The sequence below is a fragment of the Rattus rattus genome, chromosome 1 (genome assembly GCF_011064425.1).
Source record: "Rattus rattus isolate New Zealand chromosome 1, Rrattus_CSIRO_v1, whole genome shotgun sequence".
In the NCBI taxonomy this organism is placed as follows: Eukaryota; Metazoa; Chordata; class Mammalia; order Rodentia; family Muridae; genus Rattus; species Rattus rattus.
This window is the reverse complement of record NC_046154.1, coordinates 251758935-251779729: the sequence shown is the minus strand read 5'-3', so window position 1 is coordinate 251779729 and position 20795 is coordinate 251758935. Positions and strand designations below refer to the sequence as shown.

At 47.0% G+C, this 20795-nt stretch overlaps 1 protein-coding gene across 1 annotated transcript; it reads right to left on the bottom strand.

Annotated features, from left to right (window-relative positions):
* Window positions 1–561: 561 nt before the first annotated feature.
* Window positions 562–20587, bottom strand: Xrcc6 (X-ray repair cross complementing 6). Its single transcript, XM_032918413.1, has 11 exons — window positions 20269–20587; window positions 18595–18707; window positions 15670–16063; window positions 13195–13378; window positions 11711–11897; window positions 10324–10492; window positions 9984–10145; window positions 8285–8414; window positions 4102–4202; window positions 2826–2939; window positions 562–916 (listed from the first exon to the last, which is right to left on the bottom strand). Exons 1-11 carry the CDS (start codon window positions 20342–20344, stop codon window positions 720–722), a joined length of 1827 nt encoding a protein of 608 aa, XP_032774304.1. The 5' UTR covers window positions 20345–20587; the 3' UTR covers window positions 562–719.
* Window positions 20588–20795: the final 208 nt, after the last annotated feature.

Here is a 20795-nt window from a genome sequence, read left to right as displayed (position 1 = left end):
CCTACCAAACCAATCATCCCAAGAAGTTGGATGTTTGTGGGTGGGAGGAGTTCAGGCAGTTTTGTCTTCATAAGGTCTTTGGTTAATCAGAATCTGAAAGGAATTTGGCGGCTTTTGTATTTTGCCTGCTTAAACATCTATGTCCACCATGTGCATGCTTAAGTGCCATGGAGGTCAGAAGATACTGGATTCTCTAAAAGTGGAGTGACAAGATGGTTGTGAACCACCATGTGGGTGCTGGGAAACAAAACTGGGTCCTCTGCAAGAGCAACTGCTCTTAACTGCTGAGCTGCCCTCTCTCCAGCCCTAGCATCGTTCATAAAAACAAACGGTGGGTAGACATGGGAATACAATCTTGTTAAGGATTGTTACTCCAGAATTACCTGTACAACGTTGTCTGTGAGTGTCATACTCTTTCCCTGCCTCCACTAAGATGTTTTATTTCCACTGTGGTGACCTGTATGTACTTCCGTGGGGGGTAAAATTAAGCCAAGAGCTAAACATTACCATAACCTGGATCGAAGCAACTATTTACCCATTCATACTAAATAGTACACAATATAAAGTTAGAGCTCTTTATTCACAGAGTAAGGCACAGTGAGGTGGGAGGGCAGCACTCCATGGTGAAGGTCTTGCATTTCTGTCAGGTGGCTCTCTGGAGCTAACACCTAGCTTGGCCTGACTGCAGTGTGGAAGGCGGCTGGGCGTGTGATCATTAGTCAGTTCTTCTCCAAGTGTCTGCTGAGAGCCTCGAGTAGTTCCTGCTTCTTCGGTCCACTCTTTAGCCCATAGGCCTTGCAGATGTCCCTCAGTGCAGGCACAGTGAGCTTGCCCAGTGTGCCCTTGGCAAAAAGGTCCTTCAGCTCCTCTTCTGATAACTCTACCTTGGGCTTTTTACTTGCAGAACCTTCATTGTCTAGAGAAAAGACACAGGCAGGAATGACCTGGAAATGCTTCCAGTGACATCCCAGTGACATGACACTGCCCTCCTGTGATGTGTGTTGCAGGCGACCATTTGTCATCTGTTTCTAAAGTAGCTGCTCATTCTATGTAAGCTTGTCACTTTTTTAACTCCCCCCAAAATGTACAGGGGCTATAGAAGTCCAGCAGTGCTGGCCTAGCATGCTAAAGGCCCCATTTTAAGTACCAGCACATCCAAAGGGTGAGGGGGAAAAACATTTAGAAACATCGTGTAAGTTCTGAGGCACCAGGCAATACAAACAGGCAAGGCAAGTGACCAATGCTCTGTTACACCACAAAGTCTGACAGGTTCTGACAGCAACTTCCAGGACATGACAGCTGGTTCTGATGCAAAGTGGAACAAGCAGGATGGTCCCAGTCTGACCTCTCCTTTCTTCACAGTAAATTTACTAGGTAACAAGGCTTAAATAGGCTTACTTAGCCAAAAGACGACCAATCCAGAATCCTACCAGTGTGAGCCTCATAGTAAAGGAAGCTTGGGGTCTACCAGTAATAAGAAGGGCTGTCCTATAACAAATGGTCAGTGTCAGAACAGAGAACAGATGGGAGAAAGCCTAAAGGAACTACTCCCAACTAGAGAACTGCATACTCATCAAAGCAAGGTACATACTCCCTGTCACTTTCTTGGTAGAAATTTAGATAAATAGGGGCTGGAGAGATGGCTCATGGTGACGAGCACAGGCTACTCTTCTGGGGGACCTAAGTGTGGATAGGTGCATGTCTTTGTAGAAGCCAGAGGAGAATGTTAGGAGTCCTCATCTATGTCTCTCCACCTTACTCCCTTGAATGTAGGGTCCTCTCATTGAACCTACCCCTATCTGCTTCAATACTAGTACTATATGCTAGCAAAGACACTTGGATTTTTACATGGAAGCTGGGATCTGAACTCTGGTCCTTACACTTGCCCAGCAAGTACTCTGACCTACTAAGATACTGCCTGGAATTACACTGCTAAGAACTGCCCTATTGATCTGCTCAGACGAGTGTTTATGTTCACTGTAGAATATCCTCTAAAAGGAGGTCTTATTAAATAGGCAAGCAGAATACCTAGCCACTGACCTTTGAAAACATTTTTATTGTGTGTATGGGTGTATGGACATAGGAGCACTTTGTGGAATCAGTGCTCCTCCCACCTTTTTTGGGTCCCAGGAAGGCAACTCAGGTTACTAGACTTGCACAGCGCAAATGTCTTAACCACTGAGCCATCTCGGTAGCCTAATATCTAAAGATGAGGCAGAGACTGGAGATGGCTTAATGGTTCAGATCATTTTGTATTCTTGCAAAATGAGGTTCCCAGAGTTACATGGTAGCTCATGACCACCTGGGACTCCAGTTCCGAGAGATCCGATACCCCCTTCCCAACCTCTGCAGGCAAAACACCCATAAAATAAGATAAATCTAAAAGAAACTTTTATAAGGTAGAGGTCTGGTGAAGGGCTCATCAGATCCAAGTATTTGCCATAGAAACCACATAAAGGTGGGAGAAGAGAACTGGTTCCACAGTTGTGCTCAAGCTCCACACACGTGCCACGCATACACGTGCCCGTACTCCCTCCCTCCCCCACACAAGGAAACAACAGAAGCACCCATTTGTGCTGAGATGTGCACTGAGCCAAGGTGTGCCATATACACAAATTTCCGAGAAGACCTGGATGTGGCTCAGGGACAACACTGCTTACTTGCAAGGGTGAGCTCCTGACTTTGACACCCTACCCCCACCCAGTGCACTCACCATCACTCACCAGATGAGAAAAGAAAGGGGATAAATCACCGTGGTCAGACCATGAAGACCATGGGCAGCTTTGAAGGGAGCATCTGTGCATCTATCCACACCCAGCACTCACCTGCTTTTCTCTTGGCAGTTTTTCCCTCAGGATTATAACCTGGAGGGTAGACAAGTTCTTTAAACTCATCAGCCAGGGAGCCCAGTCTTTTCTTTATGGCTTCAACCTTGGGCACTAGAAAATCAAAACAACAAAGTAGTCGGGTGAGTTATGTCCATCCAAGTGGCCTGTCCACTCCAGCTCTGTGTGGAACGAGAGAGCACTGAGTCAGGCTGGGGGAGGGAAGGGCTGCATACAAGGCAGCTGACTGGACCATTAAAACATGCAACAAAACCCTTCAGACATCCTCCATGCTCCTTACTCACGTCCTATGTGAGAGACCTCCATAGATTCCCAAGTCCTGGCCAGTGCCAGTCGATTATTTAAACCTCGTAATACCTGCGTGTTTCCCACACACATCTGCCTGCATGCTTCAAGTAACCAAGGATATGGAGGCAGGCTTTCCTCACAGGCTGCTGAACCTGAGGATTCTCTTCTGCTAGACCCAGCCTGACAGTCCCCACAAATCATGCCTGCTTATAACAACAGCTATTTTGTCTGGCATTAAGAGGCCGTGGACAACTGGGACGCTAAGCAGGCAAAACTAATTGTTCCGGTCCTTTTGACTGTCACAAAGACCTCCATTAAGTCCAGTCTGCTCCCAGTGACTACTCATTTCCCAGTCACAGCCCGTGTCCTCATAAACATTCGAGAGCACCACCATCAAGAAGGGCTCTAGTAAGAAGGCCAGGAGCCAGGCCTAAGAGGGAAGCAGCAAGCACTGTGGTCCGGGGCGGTACTGAGCGCTCAGCACCCGAGACTTGGGGAAATCATTCCCTTTGTCAAGTAAGGACGGCAGTGGCTGCTGCCTCAGAATTATGTCAGCTGAGTCAGCACACAGGACACCAGTGCCTGCCACTGTCAGCCAACATTCACTTGCACCTACACGTAGACACGGGGTGGCCTAGTTAGTTCAGAGTCAGGTCTCGGGAGCCTGCCACTCTCCTCCTGTCATTGCAGAGCTAGCTCAGTCTGTTCCAGGCAGTGTAAGGTGACCTAGAAAACCTGTCAGGCAGGGACGGTCTGGACAAGGAAGTCTGAAGACGCTAGAGAAAGGCATACAGATCACAGGTCAGAACGTCACCAAAACAAAGCTGTCTTCTACTGTGGTTCCTCCAGCTAAGGATGCAGCTCACCAAAGAGGACGAGCTGCTCCCCATATGTGTAAGGTCATGGGTTCAATCCCCGGGACTGACACACAACCAAAGGACTCCCTGGCTCAGTCCACGTTTCTTACGTGTCAGATCTACCACTTGCTCCGACTCCATCATGTCCAAAGCTAGGGCCTCCAGGTTCCGGAAGTGCTGCTGCAGCACTGGGTTCTCGAAACTGTCGCTCCTGGAAAGAACAGCATCAAAACCAATAGAGCTTCCAGTAAGAAAACAAAGCAGCCAGGGTCAGTAGAGAAAAAGACCACAAGTAAATACGTAAATAGCAGAGACCTTCATAGCAACCCCGCCCTCCAACTTTCAATTCATCAGTGGATGCTGGAACAGTAGCTGCAGAGCAAACCTGTCCTGTCACTAGGAGCTTAGGGGGGAGCTGAGAATAGAGGATACAGAATGACAAATGTGTCTTCTGTGCAGAGCAGCATGAGTTAGGAGATGGAAGCCTGCTCTCCGCTGCTTTCCTAGTTGGAGGAGACTAAAAAGGGGGCCTTGTCCTCTAAGCCTGTTTGATCTGTAAAGTGGGCACAAAACCAACCTTTCAGGGCTCTTCCAATTTTTATTTTAAAGTGTATCTGTGTGTGTCTCTGTGCACCATGCCTGCAGAGGTCAGAGGTGTCCTGACAGAGGAGCTTGGGATCAAAGTTTACTTCTCTGCAGGAGCAGCAGATGCTCGAAACTCTGGGGCCATCTTAGCCCCTTTTTAGTTTCTTACGAAGATAAAAGGCCGGGGTTGAGGTGCAGCTATGTGGAGAGGACTTGCCTAGCATGCAGGGGACCCCAGACTCAACCCAGCACCAAAGATTAACAGAAATAACTGACATAATGTTGGTGTTTGTGTGTGTGAGACACGCATCTGAGATCAGACCCAGAGTATATGCTGAGACGGTGCATGCCGGCCCTGCGTGACGGATTCTTAGTGCTCACACTGTCAAGGAAAGGAGAATGGCAGGAAGTTGGAGCTGAAGGGGAAAGACTTTCGTGGTTTTTTTAAGACAGGGTTTCAGATATTCAAGCTGGCCTCAAACTCACATTATGTAGCTATGGATGACCTTGAATTCCTGGCCCTCCACCCTCCACTTCTCCAAGCACTGGGATTCCAGGTGTGTCCCACACCCAAGGAGAGGTATCATTTGCCCAGAACTAGAGGTAGCATAGATATCCAGAATAGAATGTGTGCTTGGGGATTTAGCTCAGTGGCAGAGCACTTGCTAGGCCCTGGGTTCGGTCCTCAGCTCCGGAAAAAAGGGGGAAAAAGATGGAATTGTGAAAAGGGCTCTAACCTGATGAGAAAATAAAGAAAAAACTGGCTTTTTAAAAACTGACTTTAGGGGGCTGGGGATTTAGCTCAGTGGTAGAGTGCTTGCCTAGCAAGCACAAGGCCCTGGGTTCGGTCCCCAGCTCCGAAAAAAAAAAAAAAAAAAAAAAAAATCATTTATAAAAGGGCTGTGTATTAAATTTTTTTTGATGTCAAAATTGTTTTTAAAACCCCCCCAATTTTAAAATTTCCTGACTAAAAAAAAAAAAAAGAACCAAAAAAAAAAAAAAAACAAAAAAAAAAAAAAAAAAAAAAAAAAAACTGACTTTAATATTTATAAACTGAATTTAAAACAGACTAACAACGCAAGCATGGTGATGCAAGCTGCCAACTCCAGCACCCAAGCAGTTATTGGCTGGATAGCAAGACAGTGTCCCAGAAACTTAGCAGAATAAAAGCAAAAGGCCACGATCTCAATGAGCCACAGGTCCTGAGAAGATATACAAATGGCCAAGACATAAGGGATGTTCAACTGTCCTTAGTTATCCCTAGGGAAATATAAATGAAACCACAATGAGGTATCACCTCAGATCTCTCAAAAAATCAAAGCCAGCAGTGAGGACGAGGCTCAGCAGAGACTGACGAGCAGCCACGGAGCCCTGGATTCAATTCCAGGCGTGGTGGCACTTGCTGGGTGGAGTCCCAGCGCTGGAGAGGTGAGGGCAAGATCAGTAGTTCAGGTTCGTCCTAAGCTACACAGCAAGATCCAGGCCAGTGCCAGTCGTCAGTAGGCCAGTGTGAGCACAAGCCAGGACTGCACGCTGAGGAGTCAGCGTCCGTCCTTCCTCCCTCCATCCCTCCTTCCTTCCATCTGTCCTCCCACCTGGAAAAGATACCATGTATCCACACCAAGCCCTGAACTCACTATATAATCAAGGATGACCTCCAACTCCTAATGCTCCTGCCTCCACTTTCAGAGTACTGAACTATAGCCATGGACCACTACAATGAGTGATAAAATACTGTCTTTAAAAAACAAAAACAAGGGGTTGGGGATTTAGCTCAGTGGTAGAGCACTTGCCTAGCAAGGGCAAGGCCTTGGGTTTGGTCCCCAGCTCCGAAAAAAAGAAGAAAAAACAAAAAACAAAACAAAAAAACAAAAAAAACAAAAAAAACAAAAACAAGGGCTGGAGAGATAGCTCAGTGGTTAAGAGCACTGACTGCTCTTCCAGAGGAAGAGTTCAATTCCCAGCAACCACATGGTGGCTCACAACCATCTGTAATGGGGCCTACTATGTCTGAAGACAGCTACAGGAGGTGTGTCCTTGTTTCGATAAGTGTGTCACTGTAGGCATGGACACCACTGGTTCAGGGACACCAGCCTTTTGGAGGAGCCCAGAAGATCATCTGTGGATCCCAGACATTGAAACAAGAAGCTATAACATTGAAGTTGCCTTGGAAACCCCAAGATGTCTGAGATGTCAGAGCCGTGGGCTATCTGCTGAGGAGAGCTGCTAACGGAGCAGAACCAGCTCAGGAGAAAGAAGGTTGTTGGGGTCAACAAAGATGAAAAGGGAGTGGAGATCTGAAGACGGCTTTGACATCGCACATGGAGATGTTTGAAGTCTGCCCAGCTGGTTTCTTGTTTTGCCTTGGGGATTACATTTCAGTGATTGGATGAATCTCAGAAGAGACTCTGAACTTTGGACTGTTAACACTGTTGAGACTGCTATAGACTATGGGGGCTCTGGAAGGTAGACTAAATGTATTTTTATTATGCTATGTTTAGGTATGGCCCCATAGACTCATGTTTGAACAGCCTATGGGGGCCAGCGAGTGGAATGTAATGGTTTGTATGTGCTTGGCCCAGGGAGTGGCACTGTTAGAGATGTGGCCCTGTTGGAGTAGGTGTGTCACTGTGGGCATGGGCTTCAGACACTCACCCTAGCTGCCTGGATGTCAGTCTTCCACTAGCAGCCTTCAGATGAAGATGAAGAACCTTGCCTGCCTGATGCTGCCATGTTCCTGCCTTGATGATGATGGACTGGACCTCTGACCCTGTAAGCCAGGCCCAAATAAACGTTGTCCTTTATAAGACCATGCCTTGGTCATGGTGTCTGTTCACAGCAGTAAAACCCTAACTAAGACACCTGGTGTACAAAATGAGTTCCAGGACCACCAGGGCTATACAGAGAAACCCTGTCTCTGACTTAGGGACTGGAGAGAGAGAGCGATTAAGAGCACTTGCTGCCCTTGTAGAGGGCCTGGGTTCAGTTCCCAGAACCTATGTGGCAGTTCAAGCCAGCCTTAACTCCAGTCCTAGACGATGGAACTTCCTCTTCTGGTCTCCTTGAGCAGTAGTTATGGATGTGGTACACGTATACACATGCATGGTACCCCCTACACTCACACACACACACACACACACACACACACACACACACACACACACACACACACACGTACGTGCGTGCGCACAAAATAAATAAATCTTACAAAGGCGGAGGGGCATGGTGACACAAACCTGTAATGTCAGCATTCAGAACACTGAGGCAGATGGAGTACTGCAAATTTGAGTCTAGCCTAGGCTACACAGTGAGAGTTCTAGGTTAGCCTGAGTTAGAGTAAGATCCCATCTAAAACAAACAAGAAACAGAATAAGCACGTGCCGCTCTTTCTGAACTTGTTAAACAACGAACCTTTCTTTTCTGAAGAAAGCCCAGGCTGGCCTTAAATGTGCAGTCCTCCGGTCTGAATTTGAAAATGCTAGGGTTACAGGTACACACGGCCTCTACCAGCACAGGCTGAGACTGCAGGATAAGCAGAGCTTCCGCTCATACGTTCTTTTTAAGGTCTTGGTGACAGGTAATGACTTCTCGTTTCTGGCTAACTGAACAGAACTCCGCCCTCTCAGTCTGGGTCTAACCTGACTTTCTGACAGGGCCCAACACTGTTGGCAGCTCCAGAGCGCCCGCCCGAGGGTGGCCCGCACTCACCTGTATGTAAAGCGGAGCTTTTGAACAATGGCCTTCATCTTGTCTATCTGTTCTGGGTTGGCCATCACCTTCTCCGTAAAGGGCACCTTCCGCTTGTCGTCAGCGTAAGGGAGGAAGACAAGCTGGAAGCCTGAAGCAGAGAAACAGGTCTTCTGAGATCTGACTTACTATACAGCTGTTTGTCAACTCTGTATGCTGTGATGCTGTAGCTGAGGGTTACAAATCCAATTTCTCCTTTACCAGGGGCCAAGTGTGAAAGTCAGTCTAACAAACTCTCCAGGGATACATGGGAAGCCTGACAGAAGGGATGCTTCGACAAGGGGCCACAAACAGGCAACAGCAGTTGGTCCCAGACTCTATCTTTATCATCGTCATCATCATCACAACCACCACCACCACCATCATCTTGGATAATCCAGAGCCAGCTGGACAGTATCACCCTCGGGAGCTAAATTCCAGCCTCACAGGCTTTCCTCTGAGCTCCAGCTTTTTCCATTTCATTTCCAGCATGCATTGAAGAGGAAGGAGTTATGTGGACTCTAGTCCAGTTCCTTGAGGGTTCTAGAAGGAAAAACCCAGGCACTGGAACCAGTGCTGCTGCCAGGTGAGGGGCCCCGGATGACAGTGCTGAAGGTGGTGAGCAAACAGGAGCGAGCAGTCGGGCCAGCTTCTCTCCTTGGCTCCCTAGCCTGCCCCTGGTGTCTGCTGTTGACAAGGACTTTGAGCAGGCTGCCGGGTGTAGGCAGTCAGCCTGGACAGCACACAGCATGAAAGGGTGAGCTTGAGCCGAGAGGTTAAGGGTTTAATACTAAGCAAGCATTCCCATGAGAGGACTCCATTAGACAGGCCTGGAGGACCACCATCGGGGACATCTTGTACGAGGCATGAGCAGCACAGTTAATTATCTCAGATATAGGACCACTTTCCAGTGAGAATGGAAGTTTAACTTGTGTGCTCAAGTTATCTGGCTAACTAGTGGCAGAGATGGGTTCAAAATGAGAAAGTGAGCTCGTGCATATACAGCACGGGACAGAGTGACCGCCGTGTGTCGGTGCATGTGTAATCACAGCACTCAGAAGGCTTGGGCAGGAGAACACAAGTCCAGGGTCAGCCTAGGCTACATAGTAAGACTGCAAGAAGGGGTTAAGAAGAGACAAAAGCAAGTCTGACTTCAAATACCCAAGCGGTTTATACTACACCACAAAGCCTTGGCAATTATGGGACAAAAACCAAGCATACAGGGTGACTAGACACTTTCAGTAAAGAAAATATTGGGCCTAGAGAGATGGCTCAGAGGTTAAGAACATTGACTGCTCTTCCAGAGGTCCTGAGTTCCACTCCCAGCAACCACATGGTGTCTCACAACCATCTGTAATGGGATCTGATGCCCTCTTCTGATGTGTCTGAAACAGTGTACTCACATACATTAAATCAATCAATCAATCAATCAATCTTTAAAAAAAAGAAAAGAAAAGTAAAGTAAAGATCAGGAGAGAAGCCCTGTCATGTGCAACAGAAATGTGCAGATGTCAGGATGAAGACTGCTATCTCGCCACATGACCATCTTGGTGGCTTTGCCTCGCAGGGCATCATGTGTACCTACAAAAGCTTAAAAACACATTTCCCAGGCCTAACTGATGCTCGGAGACTGGGGTGCGTCAGGACCTCTAACGGACCCCTGGATCTCTCTGCCACATACCTGCGGGAGTCACCTGAATGTTCTGATCATCTAGCTCCTCTTCCTGTGGCACCAAAGCCACAAAATAAGGGGAGACGTTCTTTCGGGCTGTGTATCTACACACTGCTATGACCTCCTTCTCCACACACTTGGTGAGCAGGGCGCTGAACAAGGTTGAGCTCCCTAAAAGACAAATGTCATAGTGGCCTGCATCTCCTTGCCGGTTTTCCTTTTTTCTCCTTTTCCTTTTTAACTCCATTTGCATCCCTTGTAGGTATCTAAGCAGCACCCATTTAAGAAGCCCAGCCCAGTAAACCCAGGGACAGGCGTCTGTTCTCCCTCGGTCTATCGACACACTCACCGTTGACTAGGGACTCCTCTGGGTACAGGAACAGAGAGGGCCTCAGGTAGTGGTGGTTCTTCAGCATTACCATGGGCTTAAAGCCCATGAGAATCAAACCTGGCTCATCAAACCGCTTCAGCTCCTCTGTTTCCTCTTTCTCCAGCACAATCTGACGCGTCCCGAAAGTCTGAAGGAGAAAAGGTTGGGATACTGAGCGAGGGCCACAAAACGGCAGTGTCGAGCTGCATCTGTGGCCTCGGAACATCAGTGACTTAGAACTGGAGCTGGGTGGGCCAGGGGGAAGGCAGGGTGAATGGGAAGAGCGCTTGCTATGAAGCCGTGAGGATGTGTTTAGATCCTGGCATCCCTGTGACACCAGATATCCCTACAACTCCAGTGTTGGCTTCGGGTTGAGACAGAAGGATCTCGAGGCTGGCTGGTAAGAAAATGACAAGCTGTGGTTCAGTGAGAAGTCCTGTCTCAAGGAAATGAGGAGGGGGAGGAGGAAGAGGAGGACAAAGCAGACGCCCACTGTCCTCTGGCTTCTACATGTGGATAGTGTGCATGACGGCAGAGTCAAAGCTGAGGTTATAACAACAAAAAAGGCCCTTAAGATTTATTCAGACAAACTGGATCAATAAAGAAACTCACGGGTCAGAGGGTGGCTACCCAATAAGTCCGCATGACAATCCAATCACTTACAAACCGAAGAAAATGTCTCACACCCCTCATCCTTCAGACAGTAGGGAGAAACCATCTGGTATGAAATCTATACTCAAACAAACAAAATGAAACGAAAACCAGAAAACAAAAAAGAAAGCCCTCAGGTATTGAATAAAAATATTTAATTTTAATCAGTTGGGTCCTGAACTTATACAAAAATCTGACCCTCTCACACATTTTACATAATTAAAGAGGATGTGTTCAGCCAGCCATGGTGGGGCACACCTTTAATCACAGTAGTAGGGAGACAAGCAAGTGAATCTGTGACTCTAAGGCCAGTCTGGTCTACAGAATGAGAACCCTCCTCAAAATAACAAAAGGTAATGCTTGTTTTTCAAGACTGCATCCTTCTAAAGAATGTAAGGCAGAGAAAGGACAAGAGAGAATGCACTGTACTTGGCCTTTCATGCTCAGAAAAACAGATGTGGCCATCTCAAAGGCGGGAAAAACCTGACAGTTCAGCAGGGGGAACTCTCAATAACTGTCCCCTGCACGTGTAAACCTGAACTCCTCAGCTCCTGGGCTAAGGCTCTTGCTATGAGCCTCCATGTGGATGCAGAGAACGGAACCTGGGGACTCCACAAGACCAGCGTGTATTCCCTTATCTGCTGGGCCACCTCTACAGCCCCCACCTCCCTGCCAATTCTTACACGAGGTTCAGTAGGAAGGGTTGGCCACCTACCAGAGACCGCTTGGTGTCACTGGGCAGGAGCAGACTGCCTGTGTTTACATTAAAAGTCCTCGTCTTGGTTTTCACTGGTTCGTTTGTTTCTCGATACAGCCTCACTGGAAAAGGCTTGTTAGCTTTCTGGACCAAGTTATAAACGCCCACCATGAGTGCCACGTCTTTGCCGAGCTTAAACTTTAACCTGAGGGAGGAAAGGGGAAAGAGGGAAAAGCAAGCATGAGTGGGCGGACTGTACCTCCCTGTGAAAAAGGTTTTCACAGCATCCAAGTCCCAGTTTGCGTTACTCTTTCCAGTAATCTTAGTCCAAACACAGTGAGTGGACTGCAAACAGACTGCAGCACTGGGTATCGCCGGGCACACAGCCAATCCCAGCAGGTGAGGGACTGAGAGGAAGACTACCCCGAGATCAAGGCCAGCATGGGACATTAGCAAGTACCAGGCAGGCAGGTCTACACATAGAAGACTCTGTCCACAACAGTAATAAGAACAAACAAATGGAGAGGTGGAGAAAAAGCAAAATGCAGCCAAGCATGATAGCAGACACCTGAAACCCCAGCTTCGAATACACAGCAAGACCCTGTCTTTAAAAAAGAAAAGAAAGAAAGAAAGCAAGCAAGCAAGCAAGCACGCACGCACACACGCAAGCAAACTAGGCATGGTGGCCCACACCTTTAATCCCAGCACTTGGATGGAGGCAGAGGCAGGGGGATCTGAGTTCAGGGCCTGTCTGTTTTACAGGGCAAGTTCCAGGACAGCCGAGGTCACAGAGACACCCTGTCTGGAAAATCAGAAGCATTTACTTATTTGAATGGGGGTGCATATGCCACGACATGGGTGTGGCGGGCAGAGGACAACTTGTGGAAGTTGGTTCTTTTCTTCCACTACAGGGAGCCGAGGGGAGGAACTCAGGTCATCAGACCAGGCGCATGCAGCTTTACCTAGCGAGCTATCTCACTGCTTAATAATAATATAATTGTAATGAAGAGAACTAACATCTGGGGGCTGGAGAGATGGCTCGGTGCTTAAGTGCACTTGCTGCTCTTCCAGAGGTCCTGAGTTCAATTCCCGGCACCCACATTAGGTGGTGCACAACCATCTGTAACTCCAGCTCCAAGAAATCCAATGCCTGTCCCACACATAGGCAGCCATCATATACATAACTTAGAAATAAGTAGTGTCTGTTACGCTTCTTTGTGTGTTTTAGATGTCCTTACAGTAACCTAATGACACAGATCCGCCGTGTAAAGAGAGCAGAGGAGGTACCAAGGAATGCTCAGAGTACTTAGAGCTCAAAGATATAGAAGGCTGCTGCGTCACCATGGAGACAGACCATACCAGCTCCTGCCAGGGAAGAGAACTGACAGCTCCTGCTGTCCTGAGGAGGCCAGTGTGGGGCAGTGTAGGGAAGTCAAGTCTGACGCACTGCCTGTGACTGGTTAAGGGAAGTATGAGCAGGCTAGCCCAGGCTGGGTGCCCACCTGGACAGCACTCGCTTTTTGGTCTCCTTGGCTCGAACCTTCCTTAGCAGGTCTTCCAGCTTGCTTGACTCCTCAAAGTGAACCCCGAGGTCCTCATCCTCAGCGATGCTGATGATGTCTCTGTAGAACAAGGACACGTCAAAGCCCCCTCGCTTCTTCAGGTGCATCAAGTCGAGGAAGATCCCTGATGTGAAGAAAGATTAAAACCAGCGAAGCACAGCTAATGAGAAGTATTGTTTCTTGTTTTGAGACAGAACTCATTATATAGACCAGGCTGGCCTGGAACTCACTTTGTAGACCAGGCTGGCCTGGAACTCAGATATACCTGCCTCTGATCAAAGGAGAATGCTGCCATACCAGGCTAAGTTTGTTTATTTTTGTGGAGGAGGGGCCTTACATTTTTGTTTGAACAGAGTGGTATCAGGCCAGATGTGGCGATGTATATATATTGGAAATATAATTCTTGGGAGGCAGAGGCAGGAGGAATGTAACAAGTCAATAGGTCTACATGGCAAGTTCTGTGCCAGCCAGAGATGCCAGAAATACCGGCAAGACCTAATTCCCATAAAGAAAAAAAATTGGAAAGATCCTATCTTCACCAGACAACCGAGTAATCCCAGCACTTTGGAGGCTGGGGAAGCAGGACTGCTGTGAGTTCGAGGCTACGATGGGCCACATTTGAGTCCTAGGCCATCCTGAGTTAGTGTGGTCTATCTGTTTGCTTGTTCGTTTACTTTTGGTCTTAAAAATAAGAAAAGGGCCATCGTAAGTTATAATGTATCCTATTTGTTTATTTCAGTTTCGACCATGGAGAGAAGCAGCCACTTGAGGTGGTGCAGTAGGCCTATAATCCCCGCAGGCAGGAGGCAGGTCAGGGTCAGGGTCAGGAAATCAAGGCTACCCTAAGTTGCACCCTCCAGAGCAGCTTGGGTGACAGGAGATTCTGAATCTACCAAACCAACAGGTACTCAGTGTCTTGCTATGCGACCTAGTCTGAAAGTCCTAGATTAAGCAATCCTCCTGCCTCAGTCTCCCACCTATCTGAAGCTGTGGGACATGACACTATGCCCAACTCTAGCATTTGCTTTCAGTTAAATTCAAACGGATCTTGTTTCTGGTGACCTAGGCTGGACCCATATTCCTCTTGCCTCAGTCTCCAAAGTGCTGGGTCTTGGGGTATGCATCACCAGGTGCAGCCAAACACCTTTTACTCGTTTTCTTAAAGATGTATTTACCTGTTACCAGTATTTTGTTTGCATGTATGTCTCTGTACTTCAAGAATGCAGTGCCCATAGAGGCCAGAAGAGGGGGCTGAATCCGCTTCAAATGCCTCCCTCCCTAGGCTAGGGATGACAGTGCACAATATTAACCCTACCACTTGGGAGGCTAAGGCGGAAAGATGGCCTGCTTGAGGCCTGCCTAGCTACATAGCAAGTTCCAGACCAGTATGGCTTCTATAACAAAGCCACCTCAAACAAACAAACAAAGCAAGCCTCCCACAGAATCTAGACAGACTATTAACATTCTCAGAAAGTGGCTATGCCAATCAGCTGTCATAACTACTTCCAACAACTTTCAAATAGCCATTGGATCACTGAGGCCAGGACAAGTAAGCTCTGGCGAGACCACAACAGGCCACACTAGTGTCTCCCTTGGTTCCACTTTACTCTTTCCTTTGTCTCTTGATGGCAAAAGCAATGCTTGACCTCAGCCATAGAGAAAATCAGTTAGGAGCCATTTAAAAACATAAGAAGGGCCGGGCAGTGGTGACCACACCTTCAGTCCCAGCTCTGAGGCAAAGGCAGGTGGACCTCTGTGAATTTGAGGTCAGCCGGGCCTACAGATCAAATTCTAGGAGAGCAAAGACTACACAGAGAAACCCTGTCTTGAAAACAAACCCAAAACAAAATAAAGAAAATAAAATAAAGGGCTGGGCTCAATAGTTAGGAGCACTGGCTGCTCTTCCAGAGGAACTGGATTTGATTCCCGGCACCCACAGTTGTCTAAGGCCAGTTGCAGGAGATACAATGACCTCTTCAGGCCTCTACAGGTACCAGGCACAAAAATGGTACAAAAACACCTATGCAGATAAAACATCCATATATAGAATATTCTTAATCATTTTTTAAAAATTAAAATGCATTCATCTGGAGTAGATAAATGCACAGGCAGACACACATTCAAAACACCCAAATGCATAAAATAAGTAAAATTAAAGGAAAAGAGTCAACTAAGGGAATAGAGCTAGAGAGACGGCTCAGCAACTCTTCCAGAGGACCTGGGTTCAGTTCCCGGCACCTACATGGCCACTCACAACCATCTGTAACTCCAGCACTAGGACAGGTACAGGATACCTCTTCTGACCTCCACAGGCTCCTAGATGCACACGGCGACATAAATGCATACAGGCACACGCATACATACAAAATAAAATAAATAAGACATCTTTAAAGCAATGATAAGGAAAATGCCCACCAGTGTCCCGCAGATCGCTGGCTTTGGTCCTGGCCCGGCTGGCTTTGGCACTGTCATTACCATGGGGGTCATCTTCATTGGTGAATAGCATGATCCTCTTATGACTCATCTTGAACTGGACGTCGCTGAAGAGGTTGGCACAGACCCAGAGCACTTCACTCAAAGAGTAGTCAGACCCATGGCCAATTGTGTCTCGGAAATGTTTTTTCCCCTGTTGTCCCTTAAAGCAGTCAAGCTCTAACACTCGTTTAGCTCCTGGGTTATCCAGATCTTGTAAGACATAAATATTTTTGAAGTTCACTGAATTTTTGTCTTTCTCGGTACCATAGAACACCACTGCCAAGAGATCCCGATCGCTGCTTATGATCTTACTGGTGTACACACTCTGGATACACTGGGGGGAAAAAAGCGTCTGTGAGTGTTAGCCTAACACTAAGTTCTGTAAGTATCTGCTGTGGCACAGAGCCTTGTTTGATCTTAATGCAGCACGTGTCCGTAATCCCAGAACTCGGAAGGAGGAGGCAGGAGGCTGTAAGCCTGTTGCCACTGCAGTGGGTTTCTGCAGTGCTGGGGATTGAACTCATGACTCTACACATGGTAGGCATGTCCTCTACCTACTGAGCTGCATTCCCAGGCCTGTGTTTGTTTTTCATTCCCCATGTCAAACACATTAAGAGTAGACTTACTGGGACACATGGCAACTCTAACTCTCCTTCCTTTGAGGAACTGCTGGGTCACCTGCCATACCAGCTGCTCTCCTTCATACTGGTTTTGCTTGGTTTGGCTTTTTTTTTTTTTTTTTTTTTTTCCCCGGAGCTGGGGACTGAACCCAGGGCCCAAGTGCTCTACCATTGAGCTAAATCCCCAACCCCTGGTTTGGCTTTTTTTAAGATTTTATTTTATTTGTTTTTGAGACAGGGTCTCTATATAGCCCTTGCATTCCTGGAACCTCTCTGTAGACCACACTGGCCTTGAACTCACAGAGATCCGCCTGCCTCTGCCTCCCCAGCCCTGGGTTTAAAGTGTTGCACCACCACCACCTCTTTCAGTGCTCTGAATAGCAGTTTCTGTTTGTTATCTCTGAAGAAATGGCTACTCAAATCCTTTGTTTCCTTGTCCCCCTTTTAGACAGGGTCTCATGAAGCCCAGGCTGGCCTCAAACTTGAATATGTAGCCAAGGATGGCCTTGAACGTCTGACCCTCCTGTTTACACCTCCCAAGTACTGGAAATACTACTCTCACCAACCCAGGCTCTTCCCCAGGTGAGGCAAGCACTCTACCAACTGATCTAAATCCCCAGGCCTCTTCTGCCCATTTTAAAGCTGTGTTGTAAGAGTTTATTAATAGTAATATTCAATCCTCAGTATTCACTTGCAAAAAGACTTGTGTAGGGCTGGAGAGATGGCTCAGCGGTTAAGAGCACTAACTGCTCTTCCAGAGGACCTGAGTTCAATTCCCAGCAACCACATGGGGGCTCACGACCATCTGTAAAGAGACCTGATGCCCTCTTCTGGTGCGTCTGAGGACAGCTACAGCGTACTCACATACAGTAAATAAATACATCTTTTAAAGAAACGTAACACTAGGGCTGGAAAGATGGCTCAGTAGTTAAGATCACACACTGTTCGTGCAGAGGACCCATGTTCAACTCCCAGCACCCACGGCAGGCAGCTCACAACCATCTGTAACTCCAGCTCCAGGTGACCTAATACCCTCTGATACACACACACACACCCACACTCGCATACACACAGATTAAAATTTAAAAATAGCCAGGTGGTGGTGGTGGTGCATGCCTTTAATCTCAGCAGTCAGTAGGCAGGCAAATCTGTGGGTTTGAGACAAGGGAGTTCCAGAACACTCAGGGCTACACAGAGAAACCCTGTAGTGAGTTTTGGAGTCTTGGTTTCTTTGAAAAACACAGAAATATTGAAATTGTGTGTTTTCATTTTAATCCCAGGTATAATATTTGGAGCCACTTCGGACTGTCCTCAGCAGCTGACTGTGATTTGCCTCAGGCTCTAGTAGTGGTGTGATTTTTTTTCAGCTGCAGACAGTTTCTGCAATTGTGTGACGACTCTTGGCATTCTGGAGACTGTCGGGACAGGATATAAACGCTCGGGCTCCAAGAGGCAGGGTGGGTTGCTGGTTGCTGTTTTTGGTTACTGTTGCATGGTTTGTTAAAGAAGAAATGGTTTGCACAAAGAAACAAGAAGTTGGGTATCCTGATGACGAAGGTCAAACTTGCCCCAATCAGCAGGAAGCAGTCTAACAATAACGTCATCCTCTTTCTGACTCTATTCAGGGATCTCTTTCCTTTCCTCTCTATTCTTTCTTCTCTCTTATCTAGTGTTAGGGGTTGAAAGGGTGGAAGAAAAAGTGTGGAGAAGGGTAGAAGAAACAAGAACCCACAAAGTAGCAAAGGACAAGCTACAAAACCCTAATCTTCTTGGCAGACTATGGAGTCCTTTGGCATTACACTCTTCCTACTTCAGCCTCCACCGTGCAGATTACAGGCATATGCCATCATCCCCAGAGCATCTATAGAAGAGGAAGGGGACAACTACCGATTGAGTATGCTCCTCTCCAAAGGGAAATTCTGGAGGTCACGTGAGGTCTGTGGATAAGAAACGGTCTGGCAGCCCTGGTACCCAATGTTGGTACTGCAGGTCTAAGCCAGTCAAGTCAGTCAAGAGACACAGGCTATCCCAGCGCTCTTGACCCGATTACCCACACACGTTCTGTTCCACAGGCTTCTATTTTTTTCGTTTTGTGTTTTGAGACAGGGTCTCACTATGTAGCCCTCGGCTGTCCTGGAACCCCCTCTGTAGACCAGGCTGGCGTCTGCCTCCTGAGTGCTGGGATAAGAGACATGAGCCACCATACTCATTCTAGTTTTTGAGTTGAAAACTAAGGCAGTCTTACCTGGATGCTCATGTCAAAAGGTGTGAGCTCGTCTTCACCCTGAGATTCAAACATAGCCCTGGAGGTGTCAACCAGAAAAATCAAACTATCTCTTCCTGAATATTTATATTCTCCTACGGAAAAATAAATGGAAGAAAATGCTTATCTTTTGCATCATGTTTATTATTTGTCACACAAAACAGAGCATGAGTATAACCTGACAAATTATGCTAAGATGAACCCACTTAAAGTCACCACTCCTGTCAGGACCCCAGCACAGATACCTCTCAAATCATTAGTTCTGACTTATTTTTATTTTCTTTAAAAAAAAAAAATTAACCACATGTGGTGGTGAATGTCTTTAATCCTAGCAGTCAGGAGGCAGAGGCAAGTAGATGTCTTTACTTTGTGGCCAGCCTGGTCTACAGAGTGAGTTCCAGGACAGCCAGGGCTATAAAGATCGACCCCGTCGCAAAAAAAAGAAAAAAAAGAAGAAAAAGTATGTATGTATATATGTATACACGCACACACACACATTAGATGTATTCATTTAATTTTATGTGTAAAAGTTTTGCTTGTGGGCTGGAGAGACCGCTCAGCAGTTAAGATCACTGACTGCTCTTCCAGAGGTCCTGAGTTCAAATCCCAGCAACCACACGGTAGCTCACAACCATCTGTAAAGAGACCTAATGCCCTCTTCTGATGCGTCTGAAGACAGCTAGTGTACTTACAAATAATAAAAATCTTTAAGAAAAAACTTAGGCTTGCATACATGTATGTGAACCATGTGTGTGCTTGGTACTCTGAGATCAGAAGAGGGCATCAGGTCCCCTGGAAATGGAGCTATGGATGGCTGTGAGCCACCATGTAGATGCTGAGAATAGAACTCAGGTCCTCTGGAAAAACAGCCAATGCTCTCAAGTGAGCCATCTCTCCAGGCCCTGGGAGTCTCTTAGACCAGGGGGTAGGGGACGGGGGGATGGGGGGGTTCCCTAGTACAAGCCTGGAGCTGGGCTGATTCCAGGCAAAAGGCAGGAAGAAAGAGAGGCCAGGATGCGTAGCCACCAAAGAACCTACTTTTACGTTAACTCGATTCCCAGAAGTCATTAGGAGCTCTCAAAGTCAACATCAATCACAAAGTGAGTTTGAAGTCAGCCTGGTCTACATGAGACTTTGCCTCAAAAACAAACGAACAGGAGCTGGAGAGTTAGCTCAGGTCATACTGTGTTTAAGAACACTTGCTTCCCTCTAGCACATGACCTAGCTTCACTTCACAGAACACACATGAAGGCTCACAACCACCTCTAACTTTAGTACCAGGAGATCCAACCCCCTCTTCTGGCTTCCTTTTGCACCAGACATGCAGAGTGTACACACATACATAAAATAAAAATAAGTAGACTTTTTTTAACAACCAAAAATATGTAACTAAATAAAGTGACAAATATTACCACAGACAGAGTCATTTATTGAAGATTAACAAGTAATCTATTAGTGACTAGCAAAACAGAACAGGGCTAGGAATGTTCACAGACTGAAATAGGACCTGAATAACTCTGTAAAACTCAAAGGGAGAAAAAATATTTTAGATTACCTGGGGAGGGCTGTCAGACAGGAAAGTACTCCCGGCCAAAAAAAAATAGACAGCAAAGTCTTTCTTCCACACAGGTCACATTACATGATAGGGCCACTTACCATTTGTGTCGGGGCTCTGCTCCTCCTCTTCCTCTTCCTCACCCTCAGTTTTGTAGTAGGATTCCCACTCTGACATGTTTGTTTGGTCACTAGGTGGGAAAAGTTATGAACGAACAAATTTAAATAGAAAAAAATTGCTGAGTAAGGTAGGTCTGTGGTGAAGCGCTTGCCTACAATGTGCCAGGTCCTATGACACACACATACACACAAAGAAGAAAAAAGAAAATAGACTTCCGGGTTCTCTGTAGATCTGTTCTAAATGCTCGGGTCTTTAATAATGTAAATGATGGCTCCTGCTTCCTCAAAAGCTCTTGATCGTTGGAGGGGCAGAGGTGAGCATGGGAATCATTGCTGCAGCAACCTCCCCTTGACTATCACTTAAGGATGCTGCAAGATCAAAATGGCTGGGGGGGTGAGGACGAGGTATAATGCAGTGGCTCAGTACTGAAGGTCCTATCTCCAGCTCTAACTGAACTGAGAGGGTGGGTACTTGATGCTCTGGCTGAAACATTCGCCTTCATTTCTCT

Bases quoted from the DNA above. Each gene is read 5' to 3' on its own strand.
- Xrcc6 (XM_032918413.1), bottom strand. From the start codon at position 20,344: ATGTCAGAGTGGGAATCCTACTACAAAACTGAGGGTGAGGAAGAGGAA. The intron at 4,203-8,284 runs GTGAGTGCGGGC...TGTTCTTTCCAG, and splicing joins AAGCTCCGCTTTACATACAG to GAGCGACAGTTTCGAGAACC. The intron at 917-2,825 runs GTGAGTGCTGGG...TCTTTTCTCTAG, and splicing joins AACTGCCAAGAGAAAAGCAG to ACAATGAAGGTTCTGCAAGT.